At 51.0% G+C, this 27,368-nt stretch overlaps 1 protein-coding gene across 4 annotated transcripts in view; it reads right to left on the bottom strand.

Moving 5' to 3' along the window:
* The window catches only part of SIK3 (SIK family kinase 3), a 69,660-nt gene that overhangs the window by 16,580 nt on the left and 25,712 nt on the right, over window positions 1–27,368 (bottom strand). For 2 of the 4 annotated variants that reach the window (XM_079326538.1, XM_079326536.1), the window contains exons 2-13: window positions 18,384–18,500; window positions 17,171–17,234; window positions 11,600–11,761; window positions 4,967–5,091; window positions 4,602–4,725; window positions 3,763–3,881; window positions 3,327–3,437; window positions 3,098–3,241; window positions 2,520–2,597; window positions 2,303–2,412; window positions 1,709–1,862; window positions 937–1,092 (exon numbers count right to left, since the gene is read on the bottom strand). In XM_079326538.1, coding sequence (XP_079182664.1) covers window positions 937–1,092; window positions 1,709–1,862; window positions 2,303–2,412; window positions 2,520–2,597; window positions 3,098–3,241; window positions 3,327–3,437; window positions 3,763–3,881; window positions 4,602–4,725; window positions 4,967–5,091; window positions 11,600–11,761; window positions 17,171–17,234; window positions 18,384–18,500 — 1,464 coding nt within the window. Of the gene's footprint in view, window positions 1–936; window positions 1,093–1,708; window positions 1,863–2,302; window positions 2,413–2,519; window positions 2,601–3,097; window positions 3,242–3,326; window positions 3,438–3,762; window positions 3,882–4,601; window positions 4,726–4,966; window positions 5,092–11,599; window positions 11,762–17,170; window positions 17,235–18,383; window positions 18,501–27,368 lie in introns of all 4 variants that reach the window. The other 2 variants (XM_079326537.1, XM_079326535.1) reach the window with 1 other exon arrangement.

The following is a 27,368-nucleotide window of genomic DNA, read 5'->3' on the forward strand; positions in this document are numbered from 1 at the left end:
GTCCCTTCCACACAGGGGACACCTGATCTTCCCAAACAGGCTTCCACAGGAGTGTGTGTTGGCTCCTGTGCAGCACCAAGGAAACCTGGCCAAGAGCCCCTTCCAACATTCCTTCCCCAGTCCAACTGCCTGGGCGGGACTGCTGCTGCTTGGAGAATCCATTGATAGAGATGCACCCAGAACACGCCCCGAGACGGACACTTGACTTTCCAACACAGGATCAGCAAAGCACAAAAGCAACCACAGCAAAGTGCTGAGGAGCAGAGCGCAGAGCCCCAGCTGGCACTGCAGCACCTGCACAGGGCAGCAGGGCAGCTGTGGCAGGAGCAGGGGCTGCAGCACCTGCGCGGGGCAGCAGGGCAGCTGTGGCAGGAGCAGGGGCTGCAGCACCTGCGCGGGGCAGCAGGGCAGCTGTGGCAGGAGCAGGGGCTGCAGCACCTGCGCGGGGCAGCAGGGCAGCTGTGGCAGGAGCAGGGGCTGCAGCACCTGCGCGGGGCAGCAGGGCAGCTGTGGCAGGAGCAGGGGCTGCAGCGCCTGCGCGGGGCAGCAGGGCAGCTGTGGCAGGAGCAGGGGCTGCAGCACCTGCGCGGGGCAGCAGGGCAGCTGTGGCAGGAGCAGGGGCTGCAGCGCCTGTGTGGGGCAGCAGGGCAGCTGTGGCAGGAGCAGGGGCTGCAGCGCCTGCACAGGGCAGCAGGGCAGCTGTGGCAGGAGCAGGGGCTGCAGCGCCTGCGCGGGGCAGCAGGGCAGCTGTGGCAGGAGCAGGGGCTGCAGCACCTGCGCGGGGCAGCAGGGCAGCTGTGGCAGGAGCAGGGGCTGCAGCACCTGCGCGGGGCAGCAGGGCAGCTGTGGCAGGAGCAGGGGCTGCAGCACCTGCGCGGGGCAGCAGGGCAGCTGTGGCAGGAGCAGGGGCTGCAGGGAGCACCCTGTGCTACTCACCGGCGTCATGGTGACCAGCGGCGAGGGGCCCCGCGGCCGCTTCAGCAGCTGCTGCGCGTGCAGCTGGATGTTGGCGCCGCCGTCCGACGCGCGCCGCCCCAGAGGGCCCATCCCGTTCAGCAGCTGCAGCGTGGGGGGCTGCAGCAGGGACTGCTCCTGCAACACACACACAGCACCCTCACCAGCCCCGTCACGCGGCGGGAGGGGACGAGCCCTGGGGGCTGCGGGGATGTCACCGGCATCGCGGAGTGATGGGGACGGGCACGGGATGAGCAGGGTTAAACTCTGCAGCTCCCTGAACCTGCAGCTCAAAGCCAGGCAGCACAGGCCTACTTCTGACCAGCCCATTTATACATTTCATATTGCACTGCTCTTTCATTCTTTAGTTGTTTCACAGAATCACAGAGTAGTGTGGGTTGGAAAGAGCTTTAAAGACCATCTCGTTCCAACCTCCTGCCATGGGCAGGGACACCTTCCACTGTCCCAGGTTGCTCAGAGCTCCATCCATCCTGGCTTTGGACACTACCAGGGATGGGGTATCTGAGGCTTTTCTGGGCAACCTATTCCAGTGTCTCACCACTCTCACACTAAAGAACATTTTCCTAATATTTGATCTAAACCTGCTTTAGAGAACCAATTGGAATCATACACAGAGAGAGTAATTCTTGAGGCTTATGCAGTCCAAGGAGTGACAAACAGAGGGAGCAAGTGTGAGCACCACCAGCCCTCCCAGCTGCAGGGCACAGAGCACAGCAGGGACCCTGGGCAGTACCTTGTACTCCAGCTGCCCCGTGGGCTGCAGGTTCTGCCTGGGCAGCACATTGTGCATGAAGTTCACATTCGGGGTCACCTGCAGGAACGGAGCCTGGGGAGTGACACGGGGGAAGCCAGGCAGGAGCTTCTGCAGGTCTTCCATGACTTCCGTCCTGTACAACCACATTTGGAGAGGGGAATTAGCCAGGATTGAGGAAACCCCTCACAGACCCAGCACACACAGCTTCACTTCACAAAAAGCTTCTTACTGCTCTGGGAAATGGTCACATAGAGCAGCCAAGCCACTCTTTGGTTTTATCTGTCCCTTTTTCCCCCTCCATGCTGAGAATTAACTCTTGGCATTAACCTCGATGGCATTTATCACAAAAACTTCACTTTGGACACAACAGCAGTGCAGCTCAGGTGAGACACTTGCCTTGACCAAAAGCACAGCTCACCCAGAGCTGATCAGGAAGAGCAGGAGGAAAGTACCTCATCTCCACCTAAAATACTGACCAAGCTGTGCAGGGGGACTGGGACTTTTAAATGAACATCCAGAAGGACCAAAGTCACATGGTGGGAGTGGGTGTCCAGGCTAGAGTGCAGCACTCACCGTGGGTCAGCTACTCCCACTGTGTGCCTCCTCATGGAGAGGTAGCGGACCAGAGCCTCGGGTGATGGTTCCTCCCCTTCATCACTGTCCAAGTTCATGGTTCCATCAGTCTGGGCAGGACAAACATTGGAGATGTTGAAATGCAACACGAGGATCAAAGGAAAGGCTTCAATGTGAGCCAGAAAGAGCTGTCAGGGGTCATGGGGACGTTCCTCACCTCCACAATTTGGTTCTCGGGGTTGATGAGCTGGACTTGGGGCACGTTGATGTTCATGGTGTTGCCTGTCTGTTCTGTCTGCTGAGCAGAGAGATCAGGATCAGAAGACACAAACACTGCTGAATTAACACCAGCCCTAAGCAGCACCTGGAACAGGGAGGTGACCCTGGAGCCAGTGAAGGGCTGTTTATTCTCAAGAGGTTGCCTTGTTTACTCCCCTTCCTTCTGTTCAGGCAGGGTCAGCATCTCCTCTGCTTCCCTTATGATCTGGCCCCTCCCAAAGCAAGTGCTCACTGCTCCAAGAGCAGCACAAGGTGGGGAAGAAGCATCACACAGCAGCCTTGGGCTGGGAACTCCAACTCCCAACAACTCCCTCAGCTCCCTTCCCTCTGTCACTAAGCGAGCAGGAGACTGTCTGAAGGACGCTCAGCCAATGCACAAACTGCTCCTGACCTCAGCACCAGGGCACCCAAAGCACACACAAATTCTCAGACAGGGAACGTTTGGCCCCTCCAGCCAGAGCCCTGGGCTGAGCAGGAGGGGCGGGCTGGCCCTGGGCAGCACGGACAGGGGCGCACCTGGATGTTGGCGGAGGCGGGGAAGGCGAGGGCGCGGGGCACGCCGGGCGAGGGCGCGATGCGCAGGTTCTTGTGCCTCCGCAGCCGCTCGCACAGCAGGCTGTAGATCGCGCTGTAGTGATCGTAGGCGTCGGCTCGCAGCGACTGCGGGGCAAAGCGAGCGGAGCATTGGACACTGCGCTGCCCCGAGCGCGGCCGCCCAGCGGCAGGAGCGGCGGCCGGGCCTCACCTGCACCGTGCGCTCCTTGTCCAGCCCCATGTCCGCCATGGCCAGCAGCACGTCCTCGTTCAGCGGCTCCAGCTGCCGCTCTGTCTTCAGGTGCTGGCACTCTGCGATCAGCTGCGAGGGCACGGCACGGTCAGAGCTGGCATTCCCAAAGGCTCCCCGATGACTCACAGCGCTCCCGCGAGCGCCGGGCCCTGGCTGCAGCTGGCGTGAGCTCTGGTGGCAGCCCGTCCCAAACCCATTGCCCCGAGCTCCCAGTGCCACGGGGGGAGATACAAAAATGCACGTAGATAAGGAGTGGAGTGGAAAGCAAGGTCAGGAGACACAGGAAAGGGAAAGGCCACGCCTGGGAATGAGTGTGCCCGAAGAGCAGAACCAACACTGCGGGTACCCGCAGCCTGCTTGAGTCACTGGGCAGACCCTGCTCGCTGCTGCTCACCCTGTCAAACTCTGCATCAGCCTCCCCCAGCTTCATCCACTTGTGTTTGCAGATCTGCTCCATGGAGAGCCTCTTGCTCGGGTCCAGCACCAGCATGTGGCGGATCAGGTGTTCACACTCTGCCAGGAAGAGAGGTCGGGTCACCCGTGGGAGGGACATGGCTGCTGCAGTTCCCTTCCCAAGCTCCCCTCTGGGAAGTCACCTCACAAAAACACTGCTTCTCTTCTGCACTTCACACCTGCAGGGCCCCCAGTGTGCCACACTGCTGCAGTGCTAGGAAGGAGGGAAGCCACCCTTGCTACACTCAGCCCTGTCACCCTGTCCCCATCCTGTTGTGAGTGGCTTTTGCAGGCCGAGAGCAAAGCACCCTCAGAATGTTGTGCACCCCACAGCTCCCTGTGACTGATTTCTCCATCATGTAACACTGCTGTCACCAAAATGGACTGCTGAGGCTCTCCCATTAAGGCTGGGATCTGAGTTTGCTTTGAAAACTCCAAGTTTTAGCAGAATTTTTTGCATGGAGAGAACCTCTTCACCAGCAGAGACAACACGCAAGGAAGTTTGCAGCTGGGAAACTCCAAGTAAATTTTTCCTTAACCTGACAGCAGGCAACTGAATACCTACACACGACTATTTGTTGAGCTGATTTTATATGAAAATTAATCACATTTTCCACACCCAGGGTTTATTATTAAAGTGTTTTGCAGCAGCAGGACACGAACGCTCATGTCTGACAGGGCAGTTGCTGGAAATCAATAGCACCACGCAGACCCATAACGGTGTAAAAAGCTAAAACTGAGAGAGGTGCAGTGCAATCTCCAGCCCTGCCCTGCCCTTACCTGTGGACATGAAGAAGGGGATGCGGAATTTGCCGCTGAGCACGCGCGCGCGCAGGTTCTGCAGGGTGCTCCCGTCGAAGGGCAGGGCCCCGCACACCAGCACGTACAGCACCACGCCCAGGCTCTGCACCCAAAACAACACACACTGCTCAAACCAGCCCTGGCCAGTGCAGCTCCTGGCGCCTCCCCGCTGGGAAATGCAGCCCCAGCAGCCAGGACGCACTTTTGGAAAGGTTTCTTTGGAAAACGCTTTTTGCTGCGTCAGGGCTTTTCTCCAAGACGTGCACTGAGCACTCAGGAAGCAAAGCCAAACAAACAGAGAGAAAATCAGATCAAAGTCAGGGGGAAAGAGGCTCATCACATACCCAAATATCAACCTTTGGCCCATCGTACTCCTTGCCTTCAAAGAGCTCTGGGGCAGCATAGGGAGGACTCCCACACCAGGTTTTAAGGAGCTGGCCAGGGGTGAAAATGTTGCTGAACCCAAAATCTGAAAGAACAAAGAGAAACAATGAGAGGAATGTGATTCACTGCAGCTGTCCTGAACAAATGGTATTTCAGTAACTTGCTGAGTCTGGTAAAGTCACATACAATCCTGTAATGGGTGACTGGCACACAGACACTGGAAATGGAATCACTGAGCTTAGAAAACACCTCCAGGGTCATTGAGTTCAACCTGTGCCCAATGCCCACCTTGTCACCAGCCCAGAGCACTGAGTGCCACATCCAGTCTTTCCATGGACACCTCCAGGGGTGGTGATTCCAAACTTCCCTGGTGCCCTGAGCTCTGGGCTGTGCCAACAAGGACAGAGTGAAAAGGGAAAAAAAAATGGGAATTCTGATTTTTCCAGAAAGCACTACAGGGGCTGCAAACTTGGGTTATAGTGGGCAGCTCTACAAAGAGTCAAATCTTTCACCAAGAGTAAATAACAAATCCTGAAAGAGAAAGGTCTTCACCTCACAGGCAGCCAGCCATCAGCTGATGTGGGCACTAATGGCATTCTCTGTTAATTAACCTGCCTCCACCTAGCTCACAGCTGGGACCTGTACTGCAAAGGGCAAGAAAACCAGTCTGGATCCAAGACAAAGGAGCTGGTTCTTGTAAAAAGAAAGAATCTACATTAAATTTCCTTTCTTTTTTTCTCCTCAACTGAATTGAAGCAATCACAGTCCCAGAGAGGAGTTCTGAGGTGTTCACATGTTTTTTCTAACACAATGAAGATTACCCAATATTACCAGTTGATTACCAATTAATTAGCGGTGTCACACCAAATTCCAAGTGAGGATCACCAGTGATGCCAACAGCTCCATGCCAGAGGGAGGCAAATGCCACCAGCACTTCCCAGAATGCACCAACTGGTGACTCTGTGCTGCCTCTTGATGCTCCCCTCACAGGATTTTCCATGACCTAATTCCAGGTGACTCCTCTCCTCCTTTGCACAGAGCACCTGGCACTGCTCCTGCCAGCTCAGCTCCAGAGGGGCACAGCTGAATTCCTTCTCCCTGTCCCTTAGCAGGGAGGGAGTTCTCACTGTGGAGATGATTTATGCATGTGGAGAATGCCTAATGCAGCCTGTTCCTGTGGAAACACCTGCAGTACATCAGGCTGCTCCAACCCCACCTCAAAACTCAGCAGAGAAGGAAAATGTTCTTTAAAGGCACTGTGGCATCAAAACAAGGCATTCACACACCTGCTGGGTTTTTAGTGTTGGCAGTAAAGTCATCTAAACCTCCAGTCAGCCTGTGGAGGACAATTCCAGGGAAATATCACACAGCTGCACAATTTTTTCCAGCTCTGCAAGCTTCTGAGCTGTGTCTCCCGTTCAAAGCAGGATGTGTAACAAGTGCCTGAGTTATGGCCACTGGAGCCAGCACTAAAAGCTGCAGCCCTGGATGTATTTCCCAACACACAGCACTTGTACCAGCTTTAGACATAAACTCCTGACAACTGTGGAATTTTGACACTTCCCATATATTGAGCAAGTTATCCTGGTTTAGTTAGTTTTGTTTGTCCTTGTAAGTATACGAGTGGGCTTTGAGCAGCTGGGGAACACCTGGATTTTCCAAGGAGTGCACAGCTGGGAGCAGCTGCAGCCCTGCACAGGTGAGAGCCCTGAGGTGTCCCCACTGTGCTGCACAGGTCACAGCGAGTGCCAGCAGCAGGGGCAGGGCTGTGCCATGCCAGGGCTGTGCCATTCCTGTGCTGTGCCATTCCTGTGCTGTGCCATGCCAGGGCTGTGCAATGCCAGGGCTGTGCCATGCCAGGGCTGTACCATTCCCTGGGCTGTGCCATGCCAGGGCTGTGCCATTCCCTGTGCTGTGCCATGCCAGGGCTGTGCCATTCCTGTGCTGTGCCATTCCCAGGGCTGTGCCATTCCTGTGCTGTGCCATTCCAGGGCTGTGCAATGCCAGGGCTGTGCCATGCCAGGGCTGTGCCATGCCAGGGCTGTGCCATGCCAGGGCTGTGCCATTCCTGTGCTGTGCCATTCCTGTGCTGTGCCATTCCTGTGCTGTGCCATTCCCAGGGCTGTGCCATTCCCAGGGCTGTGCCATTCCTGTGCTGTGCCATGCCAGGGCTGTGCCATGCCAGGGCTGTGCCATGCCAGGGCTGTGCCATTCCTGTACTGTGCCATTCCCAGGGCTGTGCCATTCCCAGGGCTGTGCCATTCCTGTGCTGTGCCATTCCAGGGCTGTGCAATGCCAGGGCTGTGCCATTCCCAGGGCTGTGCCATTCCTGTGCTGTGCCATTCCAGGGCTGTGCAATGCCAGGGCTGTGCCATGCCAGGGCTGTGCCATTCCTGTGCTGTGCCATTCCTGTGCTGTGCCATTCCCAGGGCTGTGCCATTCCCAGGGCTGTGCCATTCCTGTGCTGTGCCATGCCAGGGCTGTGCCATGCCAGGGCTGTGCCATGCCAGGGCTGTGCCATCCCATCTGGCAGCACTGCAGCCTCAGAACAGACATGCAACAGCTGCCTCCTGCACCCTGCTCTGCTTCCTGCAGATTGGCCAGCTGGGAAACTTCACCCCTTCCCCATGGTGTTGAAATTCCTCCAGGGATTCACAGCTCCTTTGGACAGGGAGAGGAGGTGGGGAGAAGGGAAAGTGCAGAGTCTGTCCTTAGGGAACGGGGCCAGTGGGTCCCAGAGCTCGGGGTGGAAGCTCCCCCCGTGCAGATGCTGCTCTGCCTAGCCCCTCCCGGGCTCAGGGCACTCCTGGGCTCTGTGGGGAGCTGCAGCCAGGCAGATCCTGTACAGGGACACTGCTCCAGGCTGGAAACGGCTTCCAGATCCCACCTGCTCTGTGGGACTGAGGCCAAGGCTGGGGAAAACAGCAGGGCTTTAAAAACCCAAAGAAAGTTCACGGGAGGATTCGAAAACCCTGGAGCAACTAAGCACAAAATCTAAACCGAACAAAAACACAAACTACAACTTAAATAAACTTTCTTAAAATCTATGGCCAAGGAGATGCATAAATCCAAATCCTCAGGGAGCAATCGGGTCTCATTCCACAAACAGATGCAAAGGGAAAGAGGCATTTCTGAACAGCAAGGTGGGTCACAATGATGTGATACAGGGAAAACACTAAAAACAAACATCTCTGCTACAAAACAGTGGGTCCAGTCCCTCAAGTTTCCTTGGTGTGGAGCTCTGGGAGTGGCTTCAGGGATCTCATCCTCAGGAGGGGAAGAGCAGATGAATGCAAAGCGATGCATAGATGGGATTCCTCTCCGAACCATAGCCGGGGAGGACGGGCTGCTCAGCAATCAGCAACTCCTGGCTGAACTCTCCAGCTGCGAGCACAGGGAGCACAGTGCCAGCAGCTACTGACTCAGACTCTCAGAAGGTACACTGGAGAAAAAGCATCCATGGGAAAAATGAGAGCGAGGGTCACAGCATCGGGATCTCGCTGCTTGCGGAAAACAGCGGAACGGCGATCAATCCAAACCCAAAAAACAGCCAAAACCCAAAAAACAATGCAACCCCAAAAAAACAGCCAAAACCCAAAAAAACAGCCAAAACCCAAAAAACAATGCAACCCCAAAAAACAGCCAAAACCCAAAAAACAATGCAAACCCAAAAAACAGCCAAAACCCAAAAAACAATACAACCCCAAAAAAACAGCCAAAACCCAAAAAACAGCCAAAACCCAAAAAAACAGCCAAAACCCAAAAAACAATGCAACCCCAAAAAACAGCCAAAACCCAAAAAACAATACAACCCCAAAAAAACAGCCAAAACCCAAAAAACAGCCAAAACCCAAAAAAACAGCCAAAACCCAAAAAACAATGCAACCCCAAAAAACAGCCAAAACCCAAAAAACAATGCAAACCCAAAAAACCAGCCAAAACCCAAAAAAACAGCCAAAACCCAAAAAAACAATCCAAACCCAAAAAACAACCAAAACCCAAAAAACAATGCAACCCCAAAAAAACAGCCAAAACCCAAAAAACAATCCAAACCCAAAAAACAACCAAAACCCAAAAAACAGCCAAAACCCAAAAAACAATGCAACCCCAAAAAACCAGCCAAAACCCCAAAAAACAGCCAAAACCCAAAAAACAATCCAAACCCAAAAAACAGCCAAAACCCAAAAAACAATGCAAACCCAAAAAACAACCAAAACCCAAAAAACAATGCAAACCCAAAAAACAGCCAAACCCCAAAAAACAGCCAAAACCCAAAAAAACAATGCAAACCCAAAAAACAGCCAAAACCCAAAAAACAATCCAAACCCAAAAAACAGCCAAAACCCAAAAAACAATGCAAACCCAAAAAACAATCCAAACCCGAAAAACAATCCAAACCCAAAAAAGCAATCCAAACCCAAAAACCAACCAAAACCCTAAAAAACAACCAAAACCCAAGAAACAACCCAAACCCAATAGGGAGCACCAGTGAGACCAGCAGCACTGCCCACCCCAGGGCTGCAGGCTCAGAGCTGGGACCTGCCAGGCAAGGGATTTAAAGCTGCAAAGGGACATCAGATGGAAAGTTCCAGAAAACCTGCAGTGCTGAGAGTCTGAAAAGCTCCCAAGTTTGAGGTAGACACAGTTCATGGGTTTGGCAGTGAAGGTTCAGCTGGTTCCCCACCACTGTAACTGGTGTGTGCATTTCTGTACATTTCTCCTGGGAGGTCTGGTGTGAAGATCTCTTGCTATCACTTTGGGTTTTTTTTTTTTTATCCTCTTGAAACAATGGAAGAATCGGTGTCAAGTTGTATTTGATGAGTTACAGGGAGAAAACTTAATACTTGGAAAATCCTATACCATAAATCAGCTTTTCCAGGCTACTTTTCAAAGCCCTACAGCACCTTCCTGCCAAGGCAAACAGTGCCACCACCAGGGTGGGGACAGTCTCCTGGAGTCATTCTGGGAGCACAGATTTGGAAAGAAAATAGTTTCCAACTCCCTTCGATTAAAAAAGATTTCCACAATTTCCAGAGCTTCTCAGCCTGCTCATGTGGACATTTCCCCAGCAATTCCAGCTGAATTCCAGTTTCCACCTGGGTTAGTTTTTAACTTCTGCTGTTTGCCAGACACCCTCCCCCTCACACAGAGAGGATTTTCCCCGTGAACACAAGATGGCCTCAAACCATTAGTGCAGCCTTTGCACAGAACTCCAGCCCTGAGCTCCACAACCCCTGCACTCCCACCCCAAGGAGCTGCACTCCTCCATCAGCTGTGTCCCCCCTTATCTGCTGCTCCCAGGACAGCGAGGGGCAGGTTATCATCCCTGTGCCAAGGAGGACATGGCTCACACTGTTAAGCACCACAGAGAAGTCCATGAAGTCCATCTCTCCTTGCTATTCCTCCCTCCTCACAGACAGGGTGTGAGGGAAGCAAAAGTTACTGATGATTTTACCACAAGCCAAGTGTTGAACTCGAATCTAACACCTCTGGATGGTACACGAGAGAACAGTGACAATGAGCCAGGCTGTTTCCTTCCTTCAAGATGCTATCAAGACAGAGGAGTATCTCCCACTTCCCAGAATTAAATTGCTCAGACTGAAAAGTTTTGTAGCTCTCAGCACTTACCAAAAAAAACCAAAAACAAAAAAAGCCTCAAGTTACAAACCTTTGCAAAAGACAACAAGCTCACCCAGGGAGTTTGCTGGGAGAGGGGGCAACCAAGTGCTTTCCAAAGGTGCCCTGCTGTGCTCTAGGCTCTGACAGAACTAAATGCTGAGTACAAGATCTACCACTTCCAAAGCCCATGAAATGAGATGACCAGGGCAGAACCATAGAATAAGGACCCACGAGGATTGAGGTCAACTCTTAAGTGTTAAATCCTGTTGGTTCAATAGGTCATAATCCCACCAAGCCCCATAAAGTCAAGCCTAGTCAGTGTGTCCAGAGATGAGCCAAGGCTCAGTCTCATGGTCAGAGGATCACAGACATGCAGTTCTGAGGGCAGCTAGTGACAAAAAGCCCCCACTGCTCTGCAGAACTGTGGGAGCAGGCAGTGAGGAGCTGTGTGTTCAGCTGCTTCAGCTCCTCTCCCTGCAGGGAACACAGCCCCAAAGCACTGAGGCCACTCTGGCTCTGTCACACCACATCGAGAATGACTCCAGCAGAGTTTCCCCTTCACTGATCCACCATCCACCTTGTCATCCCTGCTTTGCCATTCCTGCTCCTCACCCAGCCTGACCTGCTCTGAAGAAGGCCTGAACCAGCAGCAGGACTCAGAACAAGGTCAGTTTGGTGATTCTCTCTGTCTCACCCATCAGCAGAGCAGTGAACGCCCCAGTGTCTGCAGCCTGGGAAGCCAAACCTGCCTTTTTTCCCTCCTTCTTTTACTTTGCACTGCTTGAAGGGAGGTATAAATCTCCTGGCTGCAACCTGGCAGTTTCAGCTCTGGGCAGGAGGCCACACAGAAATCCAAAGCTTCCTCTAGCTGCACCACGTTTCCTTCTCCCTGAATACCTGGAAGCAGCCAGTGCCTACATTTATTAACTCCTGAAAGCAGCTGCCTTCCTCCCCCACCGCTCAGCTCAGCTCACCTGCTATTTTGATGTTCAGGTTTGCATCCAGGAGGAGATTTTCTGCCTTCAGGTCCCTGTGCACTATGTTACGGCAGTGACAGAAGTTGACAGCAGCCACAATTTGCTTGAACTTTCTCCGGGCTTCCTTCTCGGCCATGCGCCCGTGGGCCACGAGGTGATCTGGGAGGGGAAGGAGAACACAGGGTTATGGACACAGGGGCTTCCTGAGCTCCTGGAGGGAGCTGGGGAGGTGGGAGCAGCGTGGCTCCCAGCTCCAGCAGACATGGAAGGGACACGAGCAGGGATCAGCACACTGCTGCCAACCAGCCAGGCTGGGCTGGATATGAGTGAAAGGCTCTGAAATTAACTTTATATAGAGGATGAGGGGATGCCTGGAAAATCAGAACTGTTTTGTGCACAGGTGCAAAGGTTTTAAAATATTTTTCTACATCAAAATAAAAATGAAGCTTTTCCAGGCTTTGCCTTCAGTCAGACCCCAAGCCTGGTAGCACATCACCCCGAGAGGTGCAGCTTCCTGGCCACGTGCCATCCTTCCTTCCCCCTGGTTTTTCACAGGAAATGTGAAACCTTTGGTCTAACATGCCTCAAAGATAACTCCTGCTGGAAGCAGCAAGGTCCCAGGTAGTGGCAGCCACAAGCAGCTGCTCACCTCAGCTCTGCAGCCAGCACAGCCAGCAGCAGCTGCAGGAGGGATTTAACATCCTCCCTCCCTGTGCATCCATGCAACAACATCCTTGCGAAATCCAAGAAAGCATTTCATTATAAAAATGGAGCTGGCCTCCTCTACGGAAATCTGAGCACTCCCAAATATTTTGCTGAAAGCCTGTACTCAGCTCAAAGGTAGTGCTTGTTGCCAGCTGGGCTTTCCTTGGAAGCCAGCACTGCACACACGGACAGGAAAAGCCTCTCCAAGGGATCACAAAGGCAGGCACACAGCAGTGACCCAGCTGAAGTCAATCCACTTCAAACCTGGAAGCACCAGGCTCACAAAGCCACTTGTCACTGTCCCAGGAGCAGGGATGGGCAGGCAGGAGACAGGCAGCAGCAAAGGCAGAGAAAGGAAGCCTCACTTCAGGAGGTTGTAACTCCTTGGTGGAGCCATTGACTTGGCCTCAAAACATCTCTGGCCAAAATTAGGCTGAAATGATTCACTTCCCTCCCTAAACTCCTTTAAACTGGGGGCTCAATGCAGATATCTGTTCTTGAAAATAATAACAATAAATCACTTGTGCAGGTTTCTCATCGGGTGGTTGTGTTTTTCCCCAGTCACCCATTCATTAAAATACCTGTGACATAATTGACTCGCAGTAAATACTAATTACCAAGATCCATCAAAGCAGTTGTGCTGCTCCTGACTGCACAGCAACCTACTTCTGCCTTTGCCCACTCACCTTGTGCAACAGACTCGAGGTGTTTTTCAAAGAACTTGTCAATTAACTCTTATTCATCACATAAACTTATTCCATAAGCAAATCTGAAGCAGGGCTGGAGAAGGAAAACCATCACCAAGTCAAATGTGACCCTCAGCTGGCTGGCTGGGCAGAGCAAAGTGACCATCTCAAATTGCCCTGTCATATTTCATTAAGGCATTTGCAGGGTCATAAATTTGTGACTCTAAGGAGACTGACAGCAGAGCACAGCAAGGGCTGCTCCAATTTAAGCCACTGATCAACAGGTAATAGCTCAGCTCCTAAACAAGGTCATTCACACCTTCCGCTCGCTGGGATTTGGGAGCCAGCCTGGCCATACAGCAAGCACCCTAGAAACAAAGCACAAGGCTCCAAACTCTCAACCATTTCCAAAATATTTCAGCAATTCTCCTGCAGGCATGAAAGCAAACCCAACTACTGCAGCAGGTATCTTTGTGCAAGGCTCCTCTACATGTATTTTTTGCCCAAACTGAGTTCACCACTCCTGGCACAGCCAGTGACACCCACATTCAGTGTTGGCACCTGGGGCAGCCCCTGCCCTGTGCCTCTCACCCAGAAAACTCTGCTGCCCCTCTGCCCAGCCAGTCCTGCTTAGGCTGCAAAAAGCCCTGTTTAGGTTAGGCGTGAAATTTCACTTTTGATGAGGAGCTGGGAGGGGAGGCCCAGGCTCTGCACGTAGGCACAGCCTCAGAGCCCACTGACATTTCTGCACCAGCTCCAGAGGAAGGACAGAAACAATGAGCCTACAGAATACTTCACATACCACCAAGGGCAACTGTATGCCAAAATTAACCATTGAGAGCTTAGCCTGCACAAACCTCCCATGCAGTGGAGGTTAGTTACAGAGCTGACCTGAGCGTTGAGCACCCAGAGCTGTGGCTGGGGAAGGAGCACATCATTCCCTGCAGACATCACTCCTGCTCTCTGTGCTTACATGGAGCACCTGACGCTGCTCTCCCTGCTAAGAAAACAACCCAGTCCTCCAGTGAGGAAAAAGCACCTTTGGTTCAGAGAGCACTGACACACAAGTTTCCACTCCCGCCTCTGGACAGATGCCTCGTGCTTTTAAGCTGCTTTCTGTCTGGAAAACAAACGCTGATGAAGCTTCACGTCTCCTCTCTGTGGTGGATTAAGTCACATTTCCAGCGAATTTGGTGACCTTGTGATGTCAGAAGCAGTCTGACCTTCTAGAGATGGGCATCACAACATTGTTCAGTGTGCCTGCCTAGTTCATGCTCGCAGAGCTCAGGACAAGCGGGCGGGCGGTGGGGAGACAGGGCAGACGTGGGAACCACATCAACCAGATGATCATTTTCTAAATTTCCTGTGATTTCTTTTTTTTTTTTTTTTTTTTTTGTTAATCAACCAAGAGCCCTTATTCAGTGAGGACTGAGGATTATTTAGAGTTTTCATAGTAAACAGCTGAAATCAAACCAGATTTTTAGCCTATATTCCATCTGACCTCAAAAAAGGACACTCAAGGGACCTGGAACAGAGACCACCCTATGTTTAAAAAGAGACATTCATTTCTCCATAATGTCAAACCAGCGACCCAACCACACGCAAAACACGGACAGGGACAAAAATAACAATTTACATTTGGCTGCTCAAGCCCACAGCAAACCCAAGGCCTGTCCCTGGTCTCTGCTACGCAAACAAAGTGAATTATCAAACCATTTCCAGTAAGGGATGAATCAAAGGCTCTGACGGCACAGCCTGGCTGCCCTTTTACTGGAAGTTTGGATAAACAGGTGGTGCAGCCCTCCCAGGTGCTGACCCAGGACCCCTGCACAGCCCAGACAGGGGCAGGCAGCACTCACTGACTGTGGCCATCTAGAGAAACCTGCATTCTTCCAGCTGGAAATTCTGACCCCCAGCCCTGCCTGTGAAACCTTGACAGATCCTTGGTACTGTTAAAGCCTTGGGAAGTTGTGAAAGCATCAGGGAAGCAACTTATGGTGTGTTCTTTAGGAAAACTTGCAGCTCACAAGAGCTCAGTGCTTAACTCTGGCTCCATAGGGCTGCACTCAGCCTCATCCTGAGCATTTGGCATCCAGAAAACTACAGCTGTCAGCCTCCCTTACCCTCCAGCACTGCATTTTAAACTCTATGTCATGCAGGTGTTAAAACATGACCAAAGAAAAGAAAGAGGTACAGGCTCATTTCCCAGAGAATCCCCAGTGCCCAGTAAGAGGCAGGGTGAGAGTGGCTGCACTGCCCACACACCCCTCACACACACAGCACATTCCCAAAGCCCACCTGCCCTAGCAGGGACAGGCACTGAGGTTTTCACCATGTAGATGAGGTTTTATCCCACAGGAGAGCCCAGCTGCCCACGAGGATGTGAGACCCTGCAGCTGGAGATGCAAGGACTGCAAGGAAACCACCCCAGAACCAGCTCCTGTTTCCTCCCTGCAAATTGCTTCCTCTGCCAGAACAAAGTCTTAATGGCTCCCCAGGAAACTCTGAATACAAAAAGCTGAAACCTGAGTTTTCCCCTCTCTGCTCTTGAACTGAGGGCAAGGCACAAAAATCCTCGAAACTGGGTGGAGGGGCACGACCTGCTGGCTTGGGTCTGGAGAAGCCTCACACTGTTACAGAGCTGGCTGCTCCCAGCTATCAGGGAGGATAAAATGCTGGGCAGCAACATGGAAATTAGCCATGCTAATGAGCTGAATTTACTACAGCAGAAAATCTTTCAGAAAGCAATTAGGTTTTCACTTCGACTCACGCAGAAGGCTATTTTTGTAACCAAAGAATTCATTCCAAGTTTGTATATGAGCTTGCACATAGCTCTGGATTTAAAAAAAGATGAACCCATCTCTGCCAAATTCAACAGAAGAGGGAGAAAAAGTAAAAAGAGATTTGTACTTTTCTGTGGTGATACACACCCAAGCCAACTCCAGGACATGTGCAGGTGATTCTACTGTGCATGGGAAGGTGAATTTCACAAACCTTTGGAACTGCTGAGTGTGTCCAGCACCAGGATTCACATTTGAATAAACAACTGGAAGGCTCAGCAAGTCAGTTTTTCACTAGGCAATCCACACTTCCCAAACACTGGCTGTCACCTTCTCAGGGAGAAATCCAAAGGACAAGGACAATATTGACAGGAACCATGGCAACCATCCACAGAGGTGCTGAGGAACTGGTGGCAGTTTGTAGTGGCTGGAAACCAGCACTTTTCAGCTTTTATTTGCCTTAATTTGGGGCTTCTCTCGCTTCACTAAAAGCTTTGTCTTTTTATTACAACTCAGCTTCTCCTCCAGAGAAGTGAGAAGTGAAATCAAAAGTGAATCTTCAGCAATGACTGAGGAGGACAGGGGGAGTGCTTCCAGGAGCTGCCAGGCCACGTGTGACTGTCCTCACTTCCCTGAATGAAGCTAATTCAAGCACCCAGGATTTTCCCCCCTTTTGGAGGCTCATATTGGCAAAGCCAGTACAGACCAATATTGTGAAATCCCGACTCTGTCACCCAGCACAAAATTCCAGTGTGTAAGTAAATTCCTATTTCTGTAAGTTTTGCTATTGTTCACCAAACAAATCAATAAATCAGGCCACAGTTCTTTCAGCTGTGCTGCACAGATACTTTTTTCCCTTTCAAGAAAAGCTCCTGCGGTCAAGAACACTCAGCCAAAACTCTCTGGGACAATGGTGCTTGGAAGGGATGTAACCAATGCTTGCTAAGATAACATCAGATATCAAAAAGAAAATACAAGGCATGGTTTTGATCACAAAACACTCCAGAACTGCAGGACTGCCTGTTTCTTTGAAAGCTACTGACACACACTAAGAGTTCCACTATCACCAACAAGGTTCATATAAATTGCTGGGAAGCAAAGCATTCAGCAACACTAAAATCCAACTGCATGACTATTTCCAACATCTTCAATCCCAAAGTGAGCACGAAAGAGGAGCAGCACCACCTGTCAATGAAACCCAAAGAAGAAACAGAGGTTATGGGGGTTATTTTTCCATCGAGTTGTTCTCATTTATTCCTTTAGTCCTCTTGTCAATGGAAAGTTTGCAGGCTGAAGGGCACCTCTTGGCTGAAACAAGAGAGTGTGGTGGCTATTTTCAGTTTACTGTAGTTGACCAAGTGCATTATCTGATTAAAGAATGCAATAAATGTACTTACCAAATATTTCCCCTCCACTGGCATACTCTGTCACCAGATAAATCATCCGCTCCGTCTCCATAACCTGCACACAAGGACACAGGAGTGACACATAAGGAGACTGCTGAGTGCAGTGAGGAACAGCCTAAAACCACCTTATTCCTTCTGTAACACACAACTGCTTTCATCAAACAAAAACTAAACCTTCCCCTGCTTTCCAGAGCCATGTGTAGGAATGGACAGGAACTGGGGCCAGTAAGGATGAAACAGCAACTTTCAAACACTAAATCTGTGACTACACACAAACCTTCACCTGCATCCTCCTCCTGCTCCATCTCCCCTCCCTTCAGCATCTGCTTCTCAGGGCTGCTACCCTGCTCTTCTCCCACCCTAAACAAAGCCAAGTCACAAGTGTGTCACCTCTTCAGTATCACATCAGAAGCTTTAGGTGGAATGAAACAGGCTTAAAAAGGTTTTTAATGAAAAGAAAGAAAAATGGTTTAAGGAGTAAGTTTGCAAAGAAGCACTCCCTGAGTATCTGTAAGCATCTCACACATGGCTTGCCCAAAGGAGCTGAACATTCACCTCTGTCACTTCTACTCAGTTTTAACTCTTTGGAGTCCAAATAAATATCTGTATCTCTCAAGCACAGATGAGAAACAGAGTCCTTTATTCCTCTGCTCCCATCACTGTGCTGCACCCTCCTCACAGAGGGGCACAACCTGTGCAAAGGACACACCACGTGGCTTCTCCCCCTGGGGATTTTGTTTGCAGACAAAATAAAGTCAAACAAGCTGGAAAAAAAAGTCTGCAAACAATATTCCAAAGCAAGTCTGCTGCTAGTATTGATCCCCTTCCAGGAAAGGGCTGAGCAGACCTGGCCTGGGGGCCACAGGGAGCTGGGCAGGGAGGGGAGGGCTCAGTCCTGCTCCCGGGTGAGATTTGCTCCCTCCCTTAAAGTGAGAAGGGGAACCTGCATCCGGTTTCAAGAGGGAAACTGAGAAGCACACAATGGCCATAAACAAGGGGCAGGAGGCCAGCCCACAGCGGAAGCACCATGGCCCAGAAAAGAGAAGGATTAGCTCCACTTTCCCCCTGCCCCTCCAATCAAAGCACTTTGAGACCTTGAAAACATGAAGGGCTTTCCCAGTTCCACGTAGAAGGAGTGGAGGGATAACTCTGCTGCTGCACATGTAGAGCCAAGGGATGGAAATCCATGGCAGAGAGCTCCTACCTGGTACAGCCTGATGATATGTGGGTGGCACAGCATCTTCATGATCTGAACTTCTCTGAATATCTTCTTCAGGTTCTCTTCATCCAGCTGAGTCTTATCAATGATCTTTATTGCAACCTGGCAGAGAGGAAACAGAAGAGAAGTCAGTGCCACAGCTGCATGATCCACACAGCAGGGCTGATAAACCCCAGCAGGGGTGGGAATGGGGGGCAGTGTCAGGCTACTAACAATTGAGGTATTTATTTATCTGTTTTAAGCCAGAAGTAACGCTGCACTAATGCAGTTTAAACAAGTCTAAGTGCTTCCAGTCAGCTGCTCTCCAGGCTCTAAGATTTTCCCTTCACCTCCCTGGAGCCGGCAGCTCCCAGTTCCTTTGGGTATGGACTGTAGAACCACCAGACTCCTGTGCTAAGAACCACCTGTCCTCAAGTCCACCGAGCACCCAGTTTCATCCACACACAGACAATAAGGAAGGGAATCCTTTCTGGAATGCTGGGATGAACAGCAGAGAAAAGGCAGAGCGAAACCCTGATGGAGAAAACAGCTGAGAGAAAAAGCTGCTCTGCCTGGCAGAGGAACATCTGCCCTGCTGCTTCTAAATCAAATTTCAGCCTTAAGTATCTCCCTCCCCACCACGAAACACCCCTGAGAGCGAGCAGCTCCAGTCCCAGGATTTGTGGAATGAATTCCCATCCCCCAGCAGGTTTTCTCTCTCGGAGATGCCTCTCCCTGGGAAAAGAACAGCTTTTACAAATCTCCTGGTTGCTTTGCTGGAGAGCCTAATTTACACAAGTCCTGCCCATGCAAAGGCCTGGGGAAGGGCATGCAAAGCAGCACTGCCACGAAAACCACTGAGGATGCACAGCCAGGAAGACCTGACACACAAATGCTCAGCTCGTCCCAGACCCCAGTGGGGACAAGGACAAGTGCTCTGTGCATGTGCCAGGACCATGGGCACCAACCCACAGGGACACACGACCCAAACACATGACCCTCTCCTGGTGCCAGCCCCAAGGGCAGGGCTAAGGGATGCTCTGCTCTCACAGGCACACACACAGCCGAACAAAAGCAGCTTTGGATCCTTTAAGGGAATCTTTCTTTAAGGGAACAATCTGAAGCACATGAAAATTAAGCCCCATATTTTATGATCAAATCCCTGCCAGAGCAATAACCGCCCTGCATGTGAGCAGAACCCAGCAGAATCCCGAAAAGGCACCCAAGCACAATAAACTGTTTCTTTCATTTGAAACCTTGAATTCAGAGCGCAGGAACGCTTCCAGCCTTCCAAGTGACTGAGCATGCTTCCTCCAGCAGGAGCAGGAGCTGAAGGGCAGCCAGGTCTGGCACTGGGCGCTGGGAGCTGCTGGCACAGCGGGGCTGGAGCCCAGGCACGAGGTGAAACCGGGGCTGGGATTAACGGGGGCAGAGCTGGGGCTCTGCACCCCAGGGACCCAGCACAGCGCTCAGCACGGGCTGGAGAGCTCAGAGAGCTGGGGGGGCTTGGGAAGCACTCTCCACATGCTTGTCACCCCAAGGTTTTCCTGCAGGAAGGGGCTTTTGTAAAGCTTGAGCAGAAACGTACATAAACGCGAAGAGGCGCTTCCTCCGAGAGCAAAGCCAAGATGTCTACCCAGAGACATGAGTCATTTTCAGGCCCGAAGACGTAAATGAAAATCCACAGATCTGGAGTATTCCTAAGCTCCTTACTCATTCCCAGCTCTGTATTTGCTCTAAGGAACTCTCATTTCCCAGCTTAATTATATGGCTTGAGCTGACACTCTCGGCCAAGTTCAAGGTATGTAGAGCATCTGATTGCGCCCAACTTGGTCAGCAGGGCCAGACACAACAGAACTGAATTCCTCTGGTTTCCCCTGATAACCCCAGGCAGGGAGGACCAGGCTGCCACCTCCCCTGTCCCCTAGTGACGCTGTGGGGTTTACACGTGGTGAGTGAAACTCCACACCCACAAGACACACAATACCTGGACTGGGAGCAGAGCGACACAAACAGCGCTCAGGAGATGTTCTTCTTGAGAAGGATCTCGCCCTGAGCTCAGCAAGCAGCCCAAATCCAAACCCACCCTCAGGAGTTATGGGGAGCAGAAACCTGACGGGGTTTCTTCCAAATGTTTTCATTCCACACAAATGCCTCCAGCAACTGATGCAACATGAAAGGCAAAAATCTCCTGGAAAATCCTGGGGAAACCACCTCATGCTCCAGTTTCAGGAAATGCAGAGTTTCCTCAGGACCATGCGAGGGTGGAAGTAGGAAATCCCCTCTGCTCTGGGCAGCAGGAACAAGCAGGGAATTCCAGGGATGGGGGCTGATGTTCCACCTGGGGCTCTGCAGGGAGCTGCAGCTGCTTTGTTCCAGAGCTTTGCACTTTGGGTTCTTTTGGAGAATCACTGTTTTTCCAGAGGGCAGGATTGGTTTAAAGGCTTTCCAGAACAGAGCAGGTTGGTTTCTCCATTCCTGCATTTCCTAGCTGGCTAATATTCTCCCTTCCCTCGAAAGATAATTTGGGATTTCAACAGAAAAGGGACTGGCTGGGCAGCAGCCACACTGACTCCATCTAAAGCTCAAGGGATGGCCACAAAGAATTCAGCCCTTTATTTCATTATTTATTGGAGATTATAAATTGGAGAAAAACAACCAAACAAGGATATTTAGGATCTTTAAAGGAATAATCTAAAGCACATGAAAACTAACCTTCATACCTTATGACAGAATCCTTGCCAAGGTGATAACTGCCCTGTCTCACATATCTATCTATCTATCTATCTATCTATCTATCTATCTATCTATCTATCTATCTATCTATCTATCTATCTATCTATCTATCTATCTATCTACCTACCTATCTACCTTTTACTATGTATGCAAAAAGAATCAGTTTCAGGTAACTAAAATAAACCCCAAAATCCAGTGCATTCCTTCATGCTTACAAACACTACATAAAATAGAGAGGAAGACTAAACATCATTAAGTGAAGCATAAATTCAGGCACAAGTAGAAGAGGAAGAAAACCATGATCTAAATTCTCAAACAATGAAATGCTCTAAAAAAGGAGTCTGAGAAATTAACTATTCTTTTATCAGAAGTTAATGAAGCTTAGAGGCAGGAGGATAAATGCCAAGCCTGGAGCATGCATGCTGCTACCAATTAACAAAATGTTCCTGCCACTTGTAAACAGTTCATTTATTCCTTCTTGCATCCAAGTAAAACTTGCACTAGTAATTTGAGGAAGGAGTAGTTATTTGGGAGAAATGACAAGTTGCTAAAAAAAATTGGTGGAGAGCAGTCAGGGTGCTCAAACTGACACCTGCAGGTCACTGCTCTCCAAAGCCAGGTGGGCTCATCCATTACTTTTCCAGATTTTTCTTCTCCTGGTGCACCCCAGCCAAACACTGCTCTGTGACTCCCTGACCCTACAGCTGTGCTGAGCGTATGTGCACGACAGGCAAAAGCCTTGTGGGGAGGAGTGGAAATTTCAACCACATGAAAGCAGAAGGGGTAGTTGGCAAATGGAAGGAGAGGCACCGAAACTCTGGAAGGCCAAAAGGGAGCACAGAGTTACCCTGACAGCAGAACACCCCCTGCACCCCACGGAGGTCAGGAGGGACAGAGGGCAGAAGTTGGCTGCAGTGCACCCCAAAATGCTCAGATCTGAGCTCCTGGGGACGAGCCCAGGCTGCCCCTGTCCTGAGCACTGACCACTTCCTTCAGCCCAGCACACGAAGCCTTGACAATCCTGCCTCTCAAACTCACAGGATTCTCCTAAAACTTCCAAGCTGTAACACAAACAACATCATAAATTCCTATTTTGCTCTGAGATACCTGATTTTCAAATCTGGCAGCCACCAGAGCTAGATATGCCAAGGTGAGAGGCTCTGAAATGAGCTTGGAATAGGAGAGAGGAGAAATCGACTTGCAGGAGTTAAAATTTATATGAATGTCTTGTTTCTCAGCTGAGTGTGGACAATAATCCAGACAGACTTCCTTGAATCCACAGGGCCCTGCCAGCAGGAAGGGAAATGAACTGCTGGGTGCCCAGGGGGATGGGCAGGGAGGGGACACCACTGTGCCCTGCACGGCTCCAGCTGCTTGGAAAGGCTCTGAGACAGAGAGAGGTGGAAGCACAGTCTGTTTTCAGTGGAAAGGAGCCATGGGACACTGCTTCCTTCCATTTCTGTGCTGTGAACAAAGGAAAAAGCCAGAGACTCTGGCCTGGGCTAAAATCTCCTCCTTCATGCCATGCATCTACTTGGATCTAATTATCATTCAATGAAAAATAAAAGTTCTTGCATGAGTGATCATTCCATAAAGTAATCACCTTTTCTCCTCTCAGTTCAGTTGTTTCTGCAGTGGCCTGAGTGAAAAATCAGATAACCCCACCTCTTCCAAAAGGAGCCCGTGTGCTCAGTGATCACTGCAGAAGTGTAATTACGGCAGTGGCATTCCTGTAAGTCAGCACAGATCTGCTCCATGGAACGGGAGCCAACAGATGGCACCGGCAAACCGACTGCATTGAGAAAATCAACATGTTTATCTGGGAGCAAGACATTTCCTAGAACTGTCCCGGGGAGTCCTCCTGCTCCAGATTCCTCCTGGAAAAGGCTCAGTAAACAGTCCCTGGGTGTCCTCTGCCATGGATGGAGGTGTCCCTGCAGCTTGGGCAGAGCTGCCATGAGAGAGTCTCTGGAATAAAGCAATAAACCTGGAGAGGGCTCAGCCACCCCCATTGCTCCCACATGTGCAGTTAGCAAAGGAGCCCCCTCCTCTCTGCCCAGTGCAGCCTTCCTGGGCAGACACCGTGAGCTGTCAGAGGGGCTGACAGGAACAACTCTCCCCAGCTGCTCCTGCCTGCCACAAACACTTGGGAAGCTCGGGAACACAGCCTGTTTGGATTAAGCAGCTGCTGCAGGGGTAAAAATCACCCCTGTAAGCAGATCCTGGAGCTGCACAGGAGTGCTCCAGCAGCAGAGACAGAATTACAGCAAAAAAAGGGGGGAAAAACGCAGGGATAAGGAAGCACACACTGCAGATATGTACATGAGCCACACACAGAGGCACTCAACTGGCATATGGACACAGGGCTGTGATAAAAACACAGCGTGAAGCCCAGGCTAGTGCAGGTCGTGTCCTTCTCGCGAGCTCAGCTGGGTGGGTGTCACTCCACAGCTTCCGTATGGACACTCGCGTGGCAGAGGCACATGCTGCTCAGGCAAGCTGTCAGCACAAGCCTGCTGGTGTGCTGGGGGTCACCCAAAGAGAGCCCTCTCCACGCAAATAGGCAATTTGTACAGTTCTTAGTCATAGGAAAGCGCTCGACAAAAACGAAGAACTGACGCTGCCGATTCCCAGACTTCTCTTGGCAAGCTCATGGGTAAGCAGGGGCATCTCCTCCTCGGAATTAACTAACCAGCAGAACCTAAGTCAAAGTGATACAGCAAATAAAGTGATACAGCAAATAAAACTAGGCCAGTCTGCAGCAACATCCGTGGCTTTTGGAGGTGGCACAAATGCAAATATTGGCAGCAACTGAAAGCAGGAAACTGTGGACGAAGATGAGCACAGAGAAGCTGCATTTGCTCAGGAAGGAAGTTCTCACCTTGTCCACATCCCTCTGCACAATCAATGCAGGGACTTGTGTCTTGCACAAGGTGAAGAAAATACTGATGGTGTTACCAGAAAAGTCAATACATCCAAATCCTCTTGGCCGGCTGCAATGTTAATACCCGGCTTGTGTGAGCACTGTGCTCTGCCGTGACCTTTCCTCGTCCCAGAGGGAACACAGCTGGGATTTCAGTGGCCAAAGCACAAACCCCACATTCACATCCACACCTCAGAGAACCAGCTACACCCAGGTAACAAATTCTCACCATTTCAGGGCATGTACAGCAGCTTACAAATGTGACAGGACAGGAAGCCCATCCACAGCAGCCCCAAGGATCCCTGCTGCACTCCTCCTTTCCTATGCCAGCAGCTGCAGCTTCTCTTTTCCAACAGAAGCTATCAAAAAGGTTCCAAGAGGCGAGTGCCCACCACCTGACACTTGCTGCATCCCAGCAGCAGCCTCAGTGCCAGTTCAATGGTGACTCAGTTCCAAATGCAAACTCTTTCCCATTCTGGAAGCTGGAAGGGATGACAGGTAAATTCTGTCACCTTCAGCCACAGTGAGGGGGAAATAATGTCCTGCAAGCCACGAGAAAGCTTGGTCACATTGCAAGAGTGTGACACTTGTCCCACTCACCTGGATGTCAGGTCCCAAACCCTCCTGGAGAGCTTCTCCTCATTATTTCACCACCTGGGGCAACAGCGGGAAACAACAGAGACTTGGAGCTACCTGCCCTGGCTGACAGACACTACATCAGAGCATGCTGAACAGCATCAAGGGCTTTGGGATTGCAGAGAAGGCACGGGAAAGGGAGCTGGAGATGCCAATTAGATAAACAAACCATCTGGTGCACGGAGAACCTCCCGCTGCAAACGGGAGGTGTGCGAGGGCGAGCTCCGGGAATCATCACCTGGGGCTGCAAACACAGTCCTGGCAAGAGGCTGAGCACAAGCACTGGCCACATGCCCCACAGAGGGCTGGGCAGAGCCTATCCAGGATGCAGGAATTACCACACATCCCCACAAACAGCTGCTCAGCAAGTTCCCTGGGCTTTGGGCTGACCAGGACTCAGGGGACCAAGCAGCAACCAGGGACATCAGCCACCCACAGCTTAAGCAAAGGAATCCCTTAAGCTACATCACATCTACTTCTAGCCCTTATCCTTCTTAATGATGGGATTTCCAGAGCTTTTTAAAGTTCTGGTCAGACACTGAATCTCCTGATTGCTGCCAGCACTGCCTTTTTCTCCTGGGCTGCAGCAAGAGAGTGCAGGGGACTGAGGTGAAGGCAGAGCAAGTCTGAGCAGGGCAGACTGCAGGTAGCCACACCTAACCACACCAAACAGCACGGGACAGCCACACCACTCCTGTCTGCTGGATGCCTCCAGCTCCACACCGTGCTGTGCCTGCATTCCCACTGACCTGCCTCTATATTTCACACTCTGTTACAGCAGAAAACCCCTCCAGCCCCAACAGCTTCAGCTGACATTGATGCCAGTAATTTGTTTTTAGTTCAGAAGCCTTGTAAAATTTCTGTAATGCTTCCCAGATGCGAGGCTGAAAACTTCACAGGAGTCAGAATGTGAATTAGAGGTGGTATGGAAAATTATTTATCCTGGTGAGAGAAGAGAGCAAACCACATGGACAAATGCCAGCCTGCAGTGAGAACTGCCACCCTGCAACACGTCCACATGTCCATCCACAGACAGCAGGCACCAAGAGCTGCGTGCCTGGGGGGCCAGTTCATCAAACTCCAACATACCTGGACCAGAAATGCAGAATACCTAAGAGTGAGTATTAAAAATCAGCTTAAGCCAAAGAAAAAGGGGCTGAGGTAAAAGGCAGGTTTAAAAGCTCCTGCTTGTAGCATTAGCAGGAATTCTAGTGGGATGTAGCAGGACAATGCTGAGGGGAAGGAATGAAGGCTGAGCCCTGAACATGCTGTGGTGCAGCCCCACGATCTGCTGCCAGTCTGCTGCACTACCTCCACGGCTTCCATGCAAATTAAAAGCACTCTTGGCACTTACTACACAAAGACTGCACTTGATAATTAAAACCGGTTTTTAAATGCACTTAAACTAGTGCAGAAGCCCATGGAGGTGCATTTAAATTGATGCAAAGTGGTTAACTAACAAATGTGATGTGAAGAAGCAGAGCCTGGTCACGTAAAGCCGATGGCCAAGCAGGCTGAGCTGCAGCAGATGGGAGCCCTGCAGTCCTGCCTGGAGTCCTGCTCAGCTACAGCTCAGCCCCAGCCACCTGCAGCCAACCAAAGCCAGGAGATGAATCAAATTCTGGGAGGACACTCGCCCACCTTGGTGCTCTTCCAGCCCAGGTCACCCGTTCAAACCACTTGCTCCATTGCTCTCCCCTCTATTCAGGCACTGAACAAATACAGGGCAATTTAGCAGCACCCTGAATATCCATCTGCCACTATTATTTCAGGAGATGTTGGCTGAACACTGCAACTGACCTCCATGCAGGATTCTACCTGAGATTGCCTGAACCATTTAAAGAATCCCTGAGGCTGGAAAAGCCCTCTGAGATCATCCAGTCCCAGCTGTGCCTGATCCCCACCTTGTCACCAGCCCAGAGCACTGAGTGCCACCTCCAGACCTTCCTTGGACATCTCCAGGGATTCCCCTTCCCAAGGTGGCCCTTCCAGGACCTGTCAGCAATTTGTGGAGAACAAGAGGGTTCCCCCTGAGCCTCCTTTTCTCCAGGCTGAGCCCCCCGAGCTCCCTCAGCTGCTCCTCATGCTTTACTCCCCAGCTTTGGAGAGAGTTGCTTAGCAGCAGAGTTTTGGAAATGTATTTGCAGCAGGAAGAAATCTGTGACAGCAGGAGATGCATCAGGAATGCTGCTGTGGAACAGAGCCCCAGCAGAGACCAGCCCTGAGAGCAGAGGGGCCACGAGACACAGAGTCCACCTGCCAGCTTCATGGGAAAGGCCTGGCTCAAATACCAAGACAAGTCTTTAAAAAGCTGCCAGGATACTACAGCAGGCAAGAAAAGTGTTATACAAAGTCTCCTGGATTGTCATTTTGCTCCAATTCAGTCGTGACCTGAAAATGCAAGTGACGGGGGAAATAGTGCATTTCAGGTACAGAGTGTGCAGGTTTGAATTATTGGATTATAAAATAAAGCTTGGAAATAAGGAAATGTAGAAGCTGCTGTGCATGAGGTGATGTGTTGAGAACACACTGCACGTTAGGGTTTGGGATTTTTTAAGCAATGCTTATCCTGCAAAGACCAAGAGATCTTCTGAGAAGAGAGGGAATACCTCACCTCACTCCTATCTAAGAGCAGCACCCAGCAGTGATGTAGCACAAGTTAAGAGCAGCTATTTTTTAATGACAGAAAATGGCTA

The sequence above is a fragment of the Erithacus rubecula genome (assembly GCF_903797595.1).
Source record: "Erithacus rubecula genome assembly, chromosome: 25".
Classification (NCBI taxonomy): Eukaryota; Metazoa; Chordata; class Aves; order Passeriformes; family Muscicapidae; genus Erithacus; species Erithacus rubecula.